The 12,732-nt window shown below is 49.5% G+C and overlaps 1 protein-coding gene across 9 annotated transcripts in view; it reads right to left on the minus strand.

Annotated features, from left to right (window-relative positions):
- Positions 1-12,475, minus strand: part of KCNQ2 (potassium voltage-gated channel subfamily Q member 2) — a 533,237-nt gene extending 520,762 nt beyond the window's left edge. For 5 of the 9 annotated variants that reach the window (XM_069650810.1, XM_069650809.1, XM_069650806.1 and 2 more), the window contains exon 1: positions 10,991-12,474. In XM_069650810.1, coding sequence (XP_069506911.1) covers positions 10,991-11,289 — 299 coding nt within the window. In that variant the 5' untranslated portion in view covers positions 11,290-12,474. Of the gene's footprint in view, positions 1-10,990 lie in introns of all 9 variants that reach the window. The other 4 variants (XM_069650808.1, XM_069650805.1, XM_069650803.1 and 1 more) reach the window with 2 other exon arrangements.
- Positions 12,476-12,732: the final 257 nt, after the last annotated feature.

Raw genomic sequence — 12,732 nt, forward strand, 5'->3', positions numbered from 1 at the left:
ACCCCAGGAATGTGTTTACGAGGAACTCTTCTGCACGAAGGAGGGATGGGGGGGAGGAAGATTACATGACTAACTGCTAATGCTTATGTAAAATCCTTTTCTGTGCACATGCTAAAGATTGGAACCAATCATATTTGAAAATGTATATATACCATGCAGACCTAATGCTTATCAGCTCACTTCCCCGTTCTCTCAAGGACGCTGAAGTCCGGCCCTTCCGCGGAAGATTGACGAATAAACCTTTGTGACTTCACCAGCCGTCTGAGTCTTTTTGGAGTCGGGTCCCCTTTGACAGAAGTGGGGTGAGCGAAAGTGTACCCCCACATCTGCAGACTCTGTAATCTGCTTACCCAGGCTGATAGGTTAACAGACCTCTGGGCCAAAGACTGCAAAGTCCATAGACTGCCAGGTTACAAGACTGCCATGGCACAAGTTGAGGGAACATGTGGTGGATGGCTCTGCCCGCTTTTGTTTAGAGGGCAGATGCCCCTCATCCCCCCATACCTCACATTTGTTTACTTTGGGTTTTAAAGGAATTAAAAAAATATATTGCTGCTGCCCCCACTTAAAGTAAACAGTGTTGCTTCTGGGATTCGAACCCAGTTGTGCTGCAAGACCCTTAGGCCCTCATCACGAGTTGGGCACTAGCCTTTTAATTGCAAAGTTAATGGTATTACTGCCGCATTTTAAGGGCTGGTCCTATCACAAGTTGGGTGCTAAATGAGCTGTTTTACCTCCAGCTTTTTTCTGGAGGTGAAAATCCCATTTAGCACCCTGTATTACCGCCGGCTGTATTAGCGTGCGGTAGTAGTGCCGAATTTACAGTTAACTCCCAACCCGTGATCTGGCGGTAAAACTGCCGGACCGGTGTGCGCTAACGCTATTACAGTTGGGCGGTATTAAAGTCAGGATACCAGACAGCTCGTGATGAGGCCTTTAGACACAAGACTTCAGGAATCTTTTATAAGGAACCTGTGAAATATCTCATAGTGACATTCTGCTACACAGAAAGTGTTTTCTTACATATTCTTAGACATAAAAGGTGCACACCTTTTATACTTAGCCAGCAACGTTATAGGAAAATCAGTTCTCGTGGCAAACAGTTATTTGTCCGCTGCACTTTCTACATTTGGGAAAGGCAAACTGAATGCAATTTGCAGATTTCACTTGAGGATATGTTCACTTCCTATGATGCCACTGCTCATTGCAATTTTCAGAATCCCCCCCACTTTTTTTCAGGACTTGAGCCCTCCAGGCTGTCAAGCTACAGGCACGCCAACAGGGTGGTGACTTGTCCATAGTCTACTGAGTACACATGCTGATAGGTACACAGACTTCTGGGCCCTTAGATTGTCATGTCAATGGACCGTTGGTTTCCCAGAATTCCAGGACACAGGCTGGCAGGCCCACAGATTTGCTGGCCCCACAAACTGCCGAGGACGCAGGCTGACAGATACACAGACTGCTGGGCCCATAGACTGTTGGGTCCCCACACTACTAGGCCGACAGGCTGCAGGCCCATAGTCTACTGAGTACACAGGCTGATAGGCAAGCAGACTGCTGGGCCCACAGACTGCTTTCCAAACAGCCAGTCCAGACAGACAGAACCCACATTTCCTAAATGTACAGATTGCCGGGCAAAGAAGCTGACTGACATGAAGACTGCTGGGCCCACGGACTGCCGAGTCCACAGGCTTTTGGATCCCAGTCTCCGAGCCGCAGACTGCAAGGCCCACAACTGCTGGGTACAAAAACTGTCAGGTACACAGAGTGCTGGCCCCACAGACTGTCAAGTACATATGCTGACAGGTCCACAGACTGCTAGGCGCACAGGCCAGATAGGCAAAAAGAATGCTGCACCTAAATATTGCCGGGTCCACAGACAGACGGGTGCACAGTTTGCTGAGCATATGAATTGAAAGGTCAACAGATGGCTGGGTCAACAGATTGCTTTGTTCTGGGACTGCCACGCCATAAACTAGCAGACCCACATACTGCCACGCCCACAGGGTGCCTAACACATGGGCTCACAGGCACACAGACTGCTTGGCCCCTAGTCTGCTGGATTCCGAGACCACCAGATTCCCAGACTGCCAGGCCACATACAGGATAAAAGACTTCCCAGTCAACAATCTACCCATCAAAATGCTGACAGGTTCACAGACTACAGGACCACAGACTACAAGCTCCACAGCTTGCTTCATGCACAGACCACTTGGTCTAAAGAGTCACTCAGAATGCTGGGCGCACAAACTCAGGGTCCGGCCTTTAGAAAGCGAGGATTGCACAATGCAGAGCACACATGCTTCAGGGGCCATGGGGTGCTGCTCCCACAGACTAGACCTTAGTCTGCAGACTACTAGGTGTAAATCTGCCAGGCAGTGGAGACATGAAATGCTGGCCTTTCAGTTTCATTGCCTGAGAGGATCAATGGCTGCTAAGCATGTAGGGTACAAGATCTCTAGAGGTGAGGTAGGTGGGTCGCGGCATGGCGGGATTGGAGCTCTGTCTATATAAGTCTGTCAGAACCCCACGATGTGGTGGGTGGATGATCTATCCTTCTGCCACGCTCCAAATGAGGGCCTTAAGTACTTGTTACGGTCCATTGGAACCAAGGATGACTGTCCAGAAATTGAATCTTCATTGGAAGTGTATCACAAAAGTAAGTGGCTTCCCCTGTTTAGACGTTTCCACCATGTTGGACACAGTGAAAATATGGAAGTCTAATTTGGGGTTTGCATGCACTCAATCTCGTATTGCAGTAATGGAAACAGTATTGGTGGCATGTGTTAACCAGAAGTTGTCCTTTCATACCGCGCTGCGATCGCAAATAATTGGCAGGATAATTCTGCACCAGGTGTAGTCGGTGGATGGGACAAGCAGGAAATAAAGACCTTCACTGTGATCCAGATGAGATTAAATGAAATCCGTGAGTTATGATATTCATTGGGGGGGAACAAAGAAATAAACATTAGACCTTTAAGGTTTAAGAAACATGGGCTGACGACAACTCCAATCTGGGGCACACTAGGAATCCAGCATTCAACAAAGAACCCCAGATTCCTGATATGACAGCGAGTTAGCACACACTTAAAGCCGACATGTGTTTCGACCCGACATGGGTCTTTCTCTAGGCTGGTGTATTGAAATCACTGTCATATCTGTGAAAGAAGTGGCAAGACTCCTCAGTTATTACCTGACAATTCATGTCACATCACAACCCTCCTTGTCAGTATTCCAGTGCCCGGGTGAACGGGGCACTTACCAAAAACCCTCTTCTAAACTCACTGAGACGGACGAACGCATCTCTAAAGAGCTTCTCACCGGCAGCAGGACCCCCCTTAATCATTATCATCAGCGCAGTGATCTATATATTCTAGTGCTGTACCCCCTTTCCCAGAGCTTGTTAATGAACGCCTGACAAAGGCATGGCAACGAGTAGGAAATCTTGAAACCATGTCCTTAATACCGTGGGTGGAAGAGGAAGAGATGTTTCCATATATCAATTTTATAACATAATCGGACTTGGAGTGTGTGACAGACGGAACTTGTGAAAAGAGTGCAAGGGAAGCGAAATAAACATATTTGGGCGACAAGCCGCATAAACAATCCGATATAATGTGGGGGCGATAACGAGTGCCATATGCAAAGATTGAGGCGACTGACAGAAAACAGACTCCATTTGGCAACTCCTTCACGTAGACCCTCGTCTTTTGTTCTCCTTGTTTACCAGGCTGTCCTACAGGCTCGTTCCCTCGCTCTCTCTCTCCCGCCCCTTCCTTTTCTCTCGCTTCCTCTCCCCTCCTCTTTGCCCTGGGGTTGCATTTTTAACCAAGCGCAAGGAGCGAGTGAATTTCAATGCACGCACTACCGTCTCTTTATTCTATTAGAGCGGGAAACACGGGGGGCGGACAGGAAGGGAACCTCCAGTTATTTTACTCATCCTCTCCATCCCTGACCGAGAGCAAGATGCAGAGCCCAGAGCGCGTGAGCGCGGATGCTGAGCCAAGACCCTAGTGGTCCACTCAGGAGCCGCGAAGCATCGCTATGGAGACGGGAAGCTGCGCAGGGATGGAGGTGAACACACGGCGTCACGAGTGTTTATGAACCATGTGAATACGCCTCCTCTTAAGGGAGGGAGGGGCAGAGGGGGGGGGGCGCCCTCTGTGAAGTCCGGAGACCCCGAGAGGTTGGCCGGGCTGGCGCAGAGCCAAGCATCTGCGAGGCCTCTGCTTCTGAAAGCGATGGGAAGATGGTCCCTTTGAAAGGCCAGTCAGACTCAGGCAGAGTAAGTCGCCCATGAGGGCGGCCTTTAAGAGGCCTCTAGGACTGGTGCGGAGTAAGGGACTTGCCAGCCTTCTTCCTGTGAAATTTGAGTAGGGTTGGGCAGTCGTACATCCGTCAGGTGCCTGCTTTTGAAGGCGGGTAGGGTTGGGACAGAATCAGTCAGAAATCAACCTTCTTCTACCGAAAGAACCTTCAGTCGGCCCTCAGAGTGAACTCTACGAAGCCAGTAAGTCCAATACAGTCACATTTGGCAGTTAAAGGTGAGTAGGGCCGGGGCAGAGTCCGCCACAGGTCAAGGTGACTGAGGAAAATTCAGGACTGCGAAATTGCCCCCCACCCCCAAAATTGTGTAAAGTGGAATGCGAAATTGTCAGGAAATCTCCATTCTGTCGTTTTGTTTCGTGAGGATTCCAGCTTTATGGCCAACATTCGAGCAGCTTGACACCCTCCTACCTTGTGAACTATAGGGAAGTGCGAAATATTGGCGCAAGCGCATTATGCCCTTGCTGATATTTCGGTTTTCGCAACCGATAAGTTGATATTCTCCACGCTGGTCATGGTGTGGGGCTCCCACCGCTGCACCAACTACTTTCAAGATCTGTCCATGTAGCCGAAACAAGCGGTCTATACACCTCAGGCCTACTTACTCCCGATTGGGTGACATTTGCCTTATTTTGCACGTCTACAATTTTCGCGGTAAAACTTCGGGTCCCCCATTTTACCGCGAAAAATGCAGACGTGCAAAATGCGGCAAATGTCACCAAATCGGGAGTAAGCAGAGTTGGGGTGTAGAGAACGCTTGGTTCGGCTACAAGGACATATCTTGAATTGAAAGTAGACACGTGCAACAGTGGGGTGAGGACATGGGGGGTTGGCTTTCATTCAAGGGGTCAACTGTAAAGGTGGAAGTAAAAGAACAAAAAAAAACACGTGAACATCTCAGGCAAGTTCAAAGTGTGTTTCATGAACAGCTCTGAAGAGAGTAAAAGGTCACTGCACTCGTTTGTTTACAAGGAAACACCTGCGTCCTTTCTTACACTGTGATTACCAAACTGATCTAGAAAATGTGTGCGTTTTAAGCACGTTCGTGCATTTCCCAAATCCATCTCCAACCCAACCCAACGCAACTGTGCATCCACATTCTCCAACTATTGCCCACAAGACAACCATCCTCAAACCAACCCCTCCACATAAGCTAACCCGCCTGCCAAAATGAGACCACGTCCAAGCACCACACAGAGAAACCCATACCCAAGCTAGCAAGTAGAAGACAGAATGCACTAGACTGACCTACACGAAATGCTAGCAGTATTCCTGGAGATGTACTAACTTCCCAAACGACTAACCCAACACACACAATAAAAATCATGTGAGAGGTAGGTATGGTGATTGACTTGCGTCAATCCAGACATGCTGGTAAGGACTGAACTGTACTGTGTCGCACACAGACAGAGCTATGGTCATAGGTCACAACTAACTAGATCCACAGGGCCAGTTTTCATCAGGCGCAGACTGGGATGTAGGGACTGGCCCGAGTAACAACCAAGATAGAGTGGTAGAAATGAACGAGCGCAACATATGGACAGAGAGATGAGAGACAGCCCTGTCGTGCTGAAACTAGATCACTGTAAGGAAGAAATGTATCTAAATCTCCAAAGACACAAAATGAGGGTGTGTTTCTCCAGACAACAATGCTAATAACCAACCCTACTAAAACCTCATCCCTCTTCAGACACCTTTCAAACCCTAACTAAACACAATCACACCTCTTAAACCACAGCAACCCACACGCACTTCACTTCACCACAACAACAAACTCACCACACAGAGCCTTACACAACAGCACACGGCGGGCTCCGACCGGATACCACACCAAAAAGCTCAGCGAACGGTGTTAACCGAACTGGAGCTACCAACAGCACATCACAGCTCCCTTGCTCTTTCTCCAAACTTTGTCCTACTAACACGTCCTAACCTATCCCCCTTTCCTTCAGATCTGTCAGAGCGCCAGGGGACTACTACGGTGGTGATAGCGCACGGTATAAATATCCTTTAACATTAACATTAACATCTAAATGGAAGTCAGTGGGACAACGCTAATTGAATACATGAGTTCACCGGTAATATCGATCGATGTAGCGCCGAGAGTCTCTCCAGATTGCAGCAGTCGCACTATGCAAGATGCAGTTAGAGTTGATTGCATTAATGCAAGTAGCAGTGCCATCCCGAGTGTCAGTGAGCCAAGCTTCTTCCTTGGTCACCCGGTCACCTCCTAAGGCAGTTAAGAGCCCTCATCAGGAGTCTGGCGGTATTAAATCCGGAAATACCAGTAACATTGATTCCCGTTCCCACACATGGTAACAGTAAGACGCCAAGGTTGCCCACATTTTGCAGTCTGTTTGGACTGCATTGGGGACATGTGGCAATACCGTGGGTGGGAGTACCATCTTTGTAAGTGGAGGTAATACCCCCAGCCATTTCTAGCATATACTGGCATCCCTGCCGCATCCTTTTCATTGATGGAATCTCAGTTAAATAATATAATACAGTATAACACTGTATTGTATTTAAATGAAGTACATTACATTTTTGAAAAAGATACACAGTCAATAATAATTTAAACAAAATAAGAGAGAAAATACATAAACAAAATAAGTGATTCAAAACAGAGAAATGCTCAATCCTAAAAACCAACAATAGAAATACAAAGTGATGAATAAATACATTGCCATAATTCCAAAATGATGCAAATAATGAAAAAGCCAATCAATGAAATGACAGAAGACAATCAGAATGCAAAAATATACATTATGAATTATGGCAATGTATTTATTCATCACTTTGTATTTCTATTGTTGATTTTTAGGATTGAGCATTTCTCTGTTTTGAATCACTTATTTTGTTTATGTATTTTCTCTTATTTTGTTATAAATCAGTGTATCTTTTTCAAAAATGTAATGTACTTCATTTCAATACAATACAGTATTTATTGTTAACACTAGCTTTAGTCTTTCTTATTTATTTCTTGCTGATTGAGCTCTGCGCCCCAAGGGTAACCAAAGTTGGATATCTTTTGATACCAAATGTAAGAATTTGGACTCAAGATTTAGTTTTGAATTAATCATATACAGCTTTTTGGATCACTTGTTTATTACATTATAGACCCCCGCCATATCTGTATCACTTTATTGGGGCAAGTATTTTCTTTAGTTCATCCTGTATGAGTCAGTCTTGGTTTTAGACTAGAAAGGTTTTTGTGACGTCATAGAGTCTGTCCCATCCTAAAGAGTCGCGTGGGTGTGATAGGCAGGAACATTCTGGGATAGATAAGGGTGATGTGAATGAAGTACAGAATCCCCTATCTCCCGGAGAGTGTCAAGTTAATTTTAGGGGTGCCCTAATCTGAGCAACAGAGAGATGATTATACCCACCACCCCTGGCAGGACCCACCCTACAAAGCGAGTGGCAGCACAGAGTTATAGGTGCCAACAGATTCCCTTAACCTAAAGTCAAGAAACTCTTGTATGCATGCAAAGACAACGGGGGCTTAATCAAGACTTCGAACCATGTGGTTGGTGCCATAGTGATCTGCAGCTGCAGGTCCTAACGCCAAAAGCATGGCACCTGAGCTCACTGCATACCCAGGTGTGTCCCCAGGCCAGACTCTTGTGTCCCGAGGTCTCTGAGGTCCAGTGACTCCCTTACTTACACGCAGGCAATACAGTCTTTGAACCTTTCACTTAGGCATATAGCACAGTGTATGCATCCAGATGGTCAAACATAGGCATGGAAAAGTGAATAATTCAGGGCATTTACACATTGGCATGCTATAATGAATGAAATCAGATGCTGACGCGTGGGCATGGTACAGTGAGTAAATGAGGATGCTCACACATAGGCATGGTACAATCAGTAAACGAGGATGCTCACACATAGGCATGGGACAGTGAGTAAACGAGGATGCTCGAACATAGGCATGGTCCAGCGAGCAAACGAGGATGGTTACACATAGGCACTGCTCACACATAGGCATCGGAAAGTGAGCCAACGAGGATACTCACACATAGGCATGAGACAGTGAGCCAACGAGGATACTCACACATAGGCATGGTCCAGTGAGCAAACGAGGATGCTCACACATAGGCCCTGCTCACACAGAGGCATGGTACAGTGAGTAAACGAGGATGCTCGCACATAGGCATGGTCCAGCAAGCAAATGAGGATGCTCACACATAGGCACTGCTCACACATAGGCATGGAATAGTGAGCCAACGAGGATTCTCACACATAGGCATGGTACAGTGAGTAAATGAGGATGGTCGCACATAGGCATGGTACAGTGAGTAAATGAGGATGCTCACACATAGGCATGGTACAGTGAATAAAGGAGGTTGCTCACACGTAGGCATGGTACAGTGAGTAAACGAGGAGTAAACAAGGATGCTCACACATAGGCATGGTCCAGTGAGTAAACAAGGCTGCTCACACATAGGCATGGGACAGTGATTAAACAAGGATGCTCGCACATAGGCATGGTCCAGCGAGCAAACGAGGATGCTCACATGTAGGCACTGCTCACGCATAGGCATTGGATAGTGAGCCAACGAGGATTCTCACACATAGGCATGGTACAGTGAGTAAATGAGGATGGTCGCACATAGGCATGGTACAGTGAGTAAATGAGGATGCTCACACATAGGCATGGGACAGTGAGTAAACGAGGAGTAAACGAGGATGCTCACACAAAGGCATGGTCCAGTGAGTAAATGAGGATGCTCACACATAGGCATGGTCCAGCGAGCAAACGAGGATGCTCACACATAGGCATGGGACAGTGAGCCAACGAGGATGCTCACACATAGGCATGGTCTGGTGAGTAAACGAGGATGCTCACACATAGGCACTGCTCACACATAGGCATGGGACAGTGAGTAAACGAGGATGCTCACACATAGGCATGGGACAGTGAGCCAACGAGGATGCTCACACATAGGCATGGTCCAGTGAGTAAACGAGGATGCTCACACATAGGCACTGCTCATACATAGGCATGGGACAGTGAGTAAACGAGGATGCTCACACATAGGCACTGCTAACACATAGGCATGGTCCAGTGAGTAAACAAGGCTGCTCACACATAGGCATGGGACAGTGATTAAACAAGGATGCTCGCACATAGGCATGGTCCAGCGAGCAAACGAGGATGCTCACATGTAGGCACTGCTCACGCATAGGCATTGGATAGTGAGCCAACGAGGATTCTCACACATAGGCATGGTACAGTTAGTAAATGAGGATGGTCGCACATAGGCATGGTACAGTGAGTAAATGAGGATGCTCACACATAGGCATGGGACAGTGAGTAAACGAGGAGTAAACAAGGATGCTCACACAAAGGCATGGTCCAGTGAGTAAATGAGGATGCTCACACATAGGCATGGTCCAGCGAGCAAACGAGGATGCTCACACATAGGCATGGGACAGTGAGCCAACGAGGATGCTCACACATAGGCATGGTCCAGTGAGTAAACGAGGATGCTCACACATAGGCACTGCTCATACATAGGCATGGGACAGTGAGTAAACGAGGATGCTCACACATAGGCACTGCTAACACATAGGCATGGGACAGTGAGCAAACGAGGATGCTCACATATAGGCACTGCTCACACATAGGCAGGGGACAGTGAGTAAATGAGGATGCTCACACATAGGCATGGGACAGTGAGCAAACGAGGATGCTCACACATAGGCTCTGCTCACACATAGGCATGGGACAGTGAGTAAATGAGGATGCTCACACATAGGCATGGGACAGTGAGCAAACGAGGATGCTCACATATAGGCACTGCTCACACATAGGCATGGGACAGTGAGTAAACGAGGATGCTCACACATAGGCATGGTACAGTGAGTAAATGAGGATGCTCACACATAGGCACTGCTCACACATATGCATGGGACAGTGATCAAACGAGGATGCTCACACATAGGCACTGCTCACACATAGGCATGGGACAGTGAGCAAACGAGGATGCTCACACATAGGCACTGCTAACACATAGGCACGGGACAGTGAGCAAACGAGGATGCTCACACATAGGCTCTGCTCACACATAGACATGGGACAGTGAGTAAATGAGGATGCTCACACATAGGCATGGGACAGTGAGCAAACGAGGATGCTCACACATAGGCACTGCTCACACATAGGCATGGGACAGTGAGCAAACGAGGAAGCTCACACATAGGCACTGCTCACACATAGGCATGGGACGGTGAGCAAACGAGGATGCTCACACATAGGCACTGCTCACACATATGCTTGGGACAGTGAGTACATGAGGATGCTCACACATAGGCATGGGACAGTGAGTAAATGAGGATGCTCACACGTAGGCATGGTCCAGTGAGTAAACGAGGATGCTCGCACATAGGCACTTCTCACACATAGGCATGGGACAGTGAGTAAATGAGAATGCTCACACATAGGCATGGTGCATTGCATAAGTTTGGCACCGTTGTTGAGTGGGGATAGCCATGCATAGGCATAGCACGGTGGCTAGTGAATGAATGGTGGTGGTCATGTATAGGAAGGGAGGACTAAGGGTGGTCACACACAGGCATGGTGCAGTGGGTGACTGGGATGGTCGCAGATAGGCATAGCAGAGAGGATAAAGAAGGATAGCCATGGCATACTCACACGTAGGCATGATAGATGAAGGCCCAGCCCCGGGGTCTCTCCAGCACGTTGTACAAGAAGTTCTGAAGCTTGCGATAGAGTGCATTCCTCTTGGGGGGTCTCCCGGTCCCCACCACTCCGGAGCCCCGTGGTTTGCTCAGGATCCCTCCACGTTTGGGCCCCTCAGAGCCAGCAATCAGCAAGGCCCCATCCCGAGTGGAGTCTTGGGCCCCGGGATCCAACCCCACAAAGCCTACCTTCTTCTCTGCTGGTCCAGGGGGGCCTGGGTAGACCCCGCCATTTCGTGACTTTTGCACCATCCTTGGGGCAAAGTGGGCAATGGGGGAGGGCCTGGACAGGACAGTGTAAACGGACAGGGGGAAGCTAGGTGACTGCAAGGGTGAGTTGGAAGGTTGCGTTCTGGGGAGGGGGAGGTAGGGGTAGCGGGGTGACGCTAAGTGGGTGCATAAGGGTGGGTGTAAGGGTTCGGGGAGGAGCTTAGAGGTGTAGAGGTGGTTGTCTGTCCGCGGCTATTTGTAGAGCGGAAGTGGTGTCTCACTGCTAGTCTGATGGTGATTGGTCAGGGGGCTGGGTAAGGAGGCAGGGAGGGAAAGTGTTCTGGGACAGATTGGGGGTCTGGAGGGAGATGCCTTGGGGAGTATAGAGAGTTAGGGATGCTATGGGGCTGGGTGGATGGGGGCGGGGGCTGTGTAGCCTATGGGAACGAGTAGTATCCTGACCTCTGGGATCTAGGGTCCTGGGAGGGGGGCGAGGGGATGCTGGATGGGCACAGGGCTTCGGAGGAATTGGGATTGGGACGCCTAGGTGGCAGGGAAGTGGTGGAGCTTGGAAGCCTGGCTGTACAGTGGGCGAGGTGGCCTCTTCTGGAGGCGCTGGCAGGGATCTGCGTGTGGGGGGAGTGGCGTCGTGGGAAAGAATAGCGCTACAGCCAGTGAAGAGATGTGGGTAGCCGTGATGTGGGGTGCACTGGGAAGGAGAGTATGGGGTTCGGCCTGGATGGAAAGGGGGCACGGATTTCAGCTATAGGGGCCTGTAGGTTGGGAGATAATGGGGGACGGGTGATGCTGAGGGCTGGCAGTGATAAACAGGAGGAAACAGGGATTGATTTAATATTGAGGCGCTGCGAGGCTGGAGTCGGATGGGGCGGGAAGTCGATTGTGAATATAGTAATCGGTTGGGTGATTGGGGTATAGGGAGGAGGGGTGTCTCTGGCGGGCGCCCGGAGAGGATAAAGCACGCGAGAGGTTCAAGATGCGGGTCCCTCCCGCACTCAGTGGAGATTCCTCAGGGGGAGCTGAGTTCTCCCCTGTGGGGTGGGAATCCGGGTGGTGTGGGGTCGATGGGTGGCGGGGATGCTGCAGTGTGTTCCGCAGTGCTCGGCAGCCACCACCGCTGCTTCTCAGAGATCCGCCTCCTGTTCTGTTCCAGCCTTCCTCTGTCTGCTCCCCCCTCCCTCTTGCTGACTGATAATCCCTGCGCCTGCTGAACGAGCCCCCCCTCCTGCCTGAGACCCTCGCCCGCTGCTTGAGACCCCCCCTGCTGTAAGAAACGCCTGCTGCTGCCACGCGAGATCAGCTGCGGGCTGAGTGAGGCGCCTGCTCCCTCCGCAGCCTCGCGCCCTCAGCCCTCAGACCCTCCTTGGCACACCTTGAGTACCCCAGAGAAACTCCCGACCCCTAAACCCCCTCCCCGCCCCCACCACCACCACTCCCGTCGCTTGGCAAAGCTGATACCCATCGAAA

Source organism: Ambystoma mexicanum, chromosome 3p (assembly GCF_040938575.1).
Source record: "Ambystoma mexicanum isolate Mex_15411 chromosome 3p, UKY_AmexF1_1, whole genome shotgun sequence".
Lineage (NCBI taxonomy): Eukaryota > Metazoa > Chordata > Amphibia > Caudata > Ambystomatidae > Ambystoma > Ambystoma mexicanum.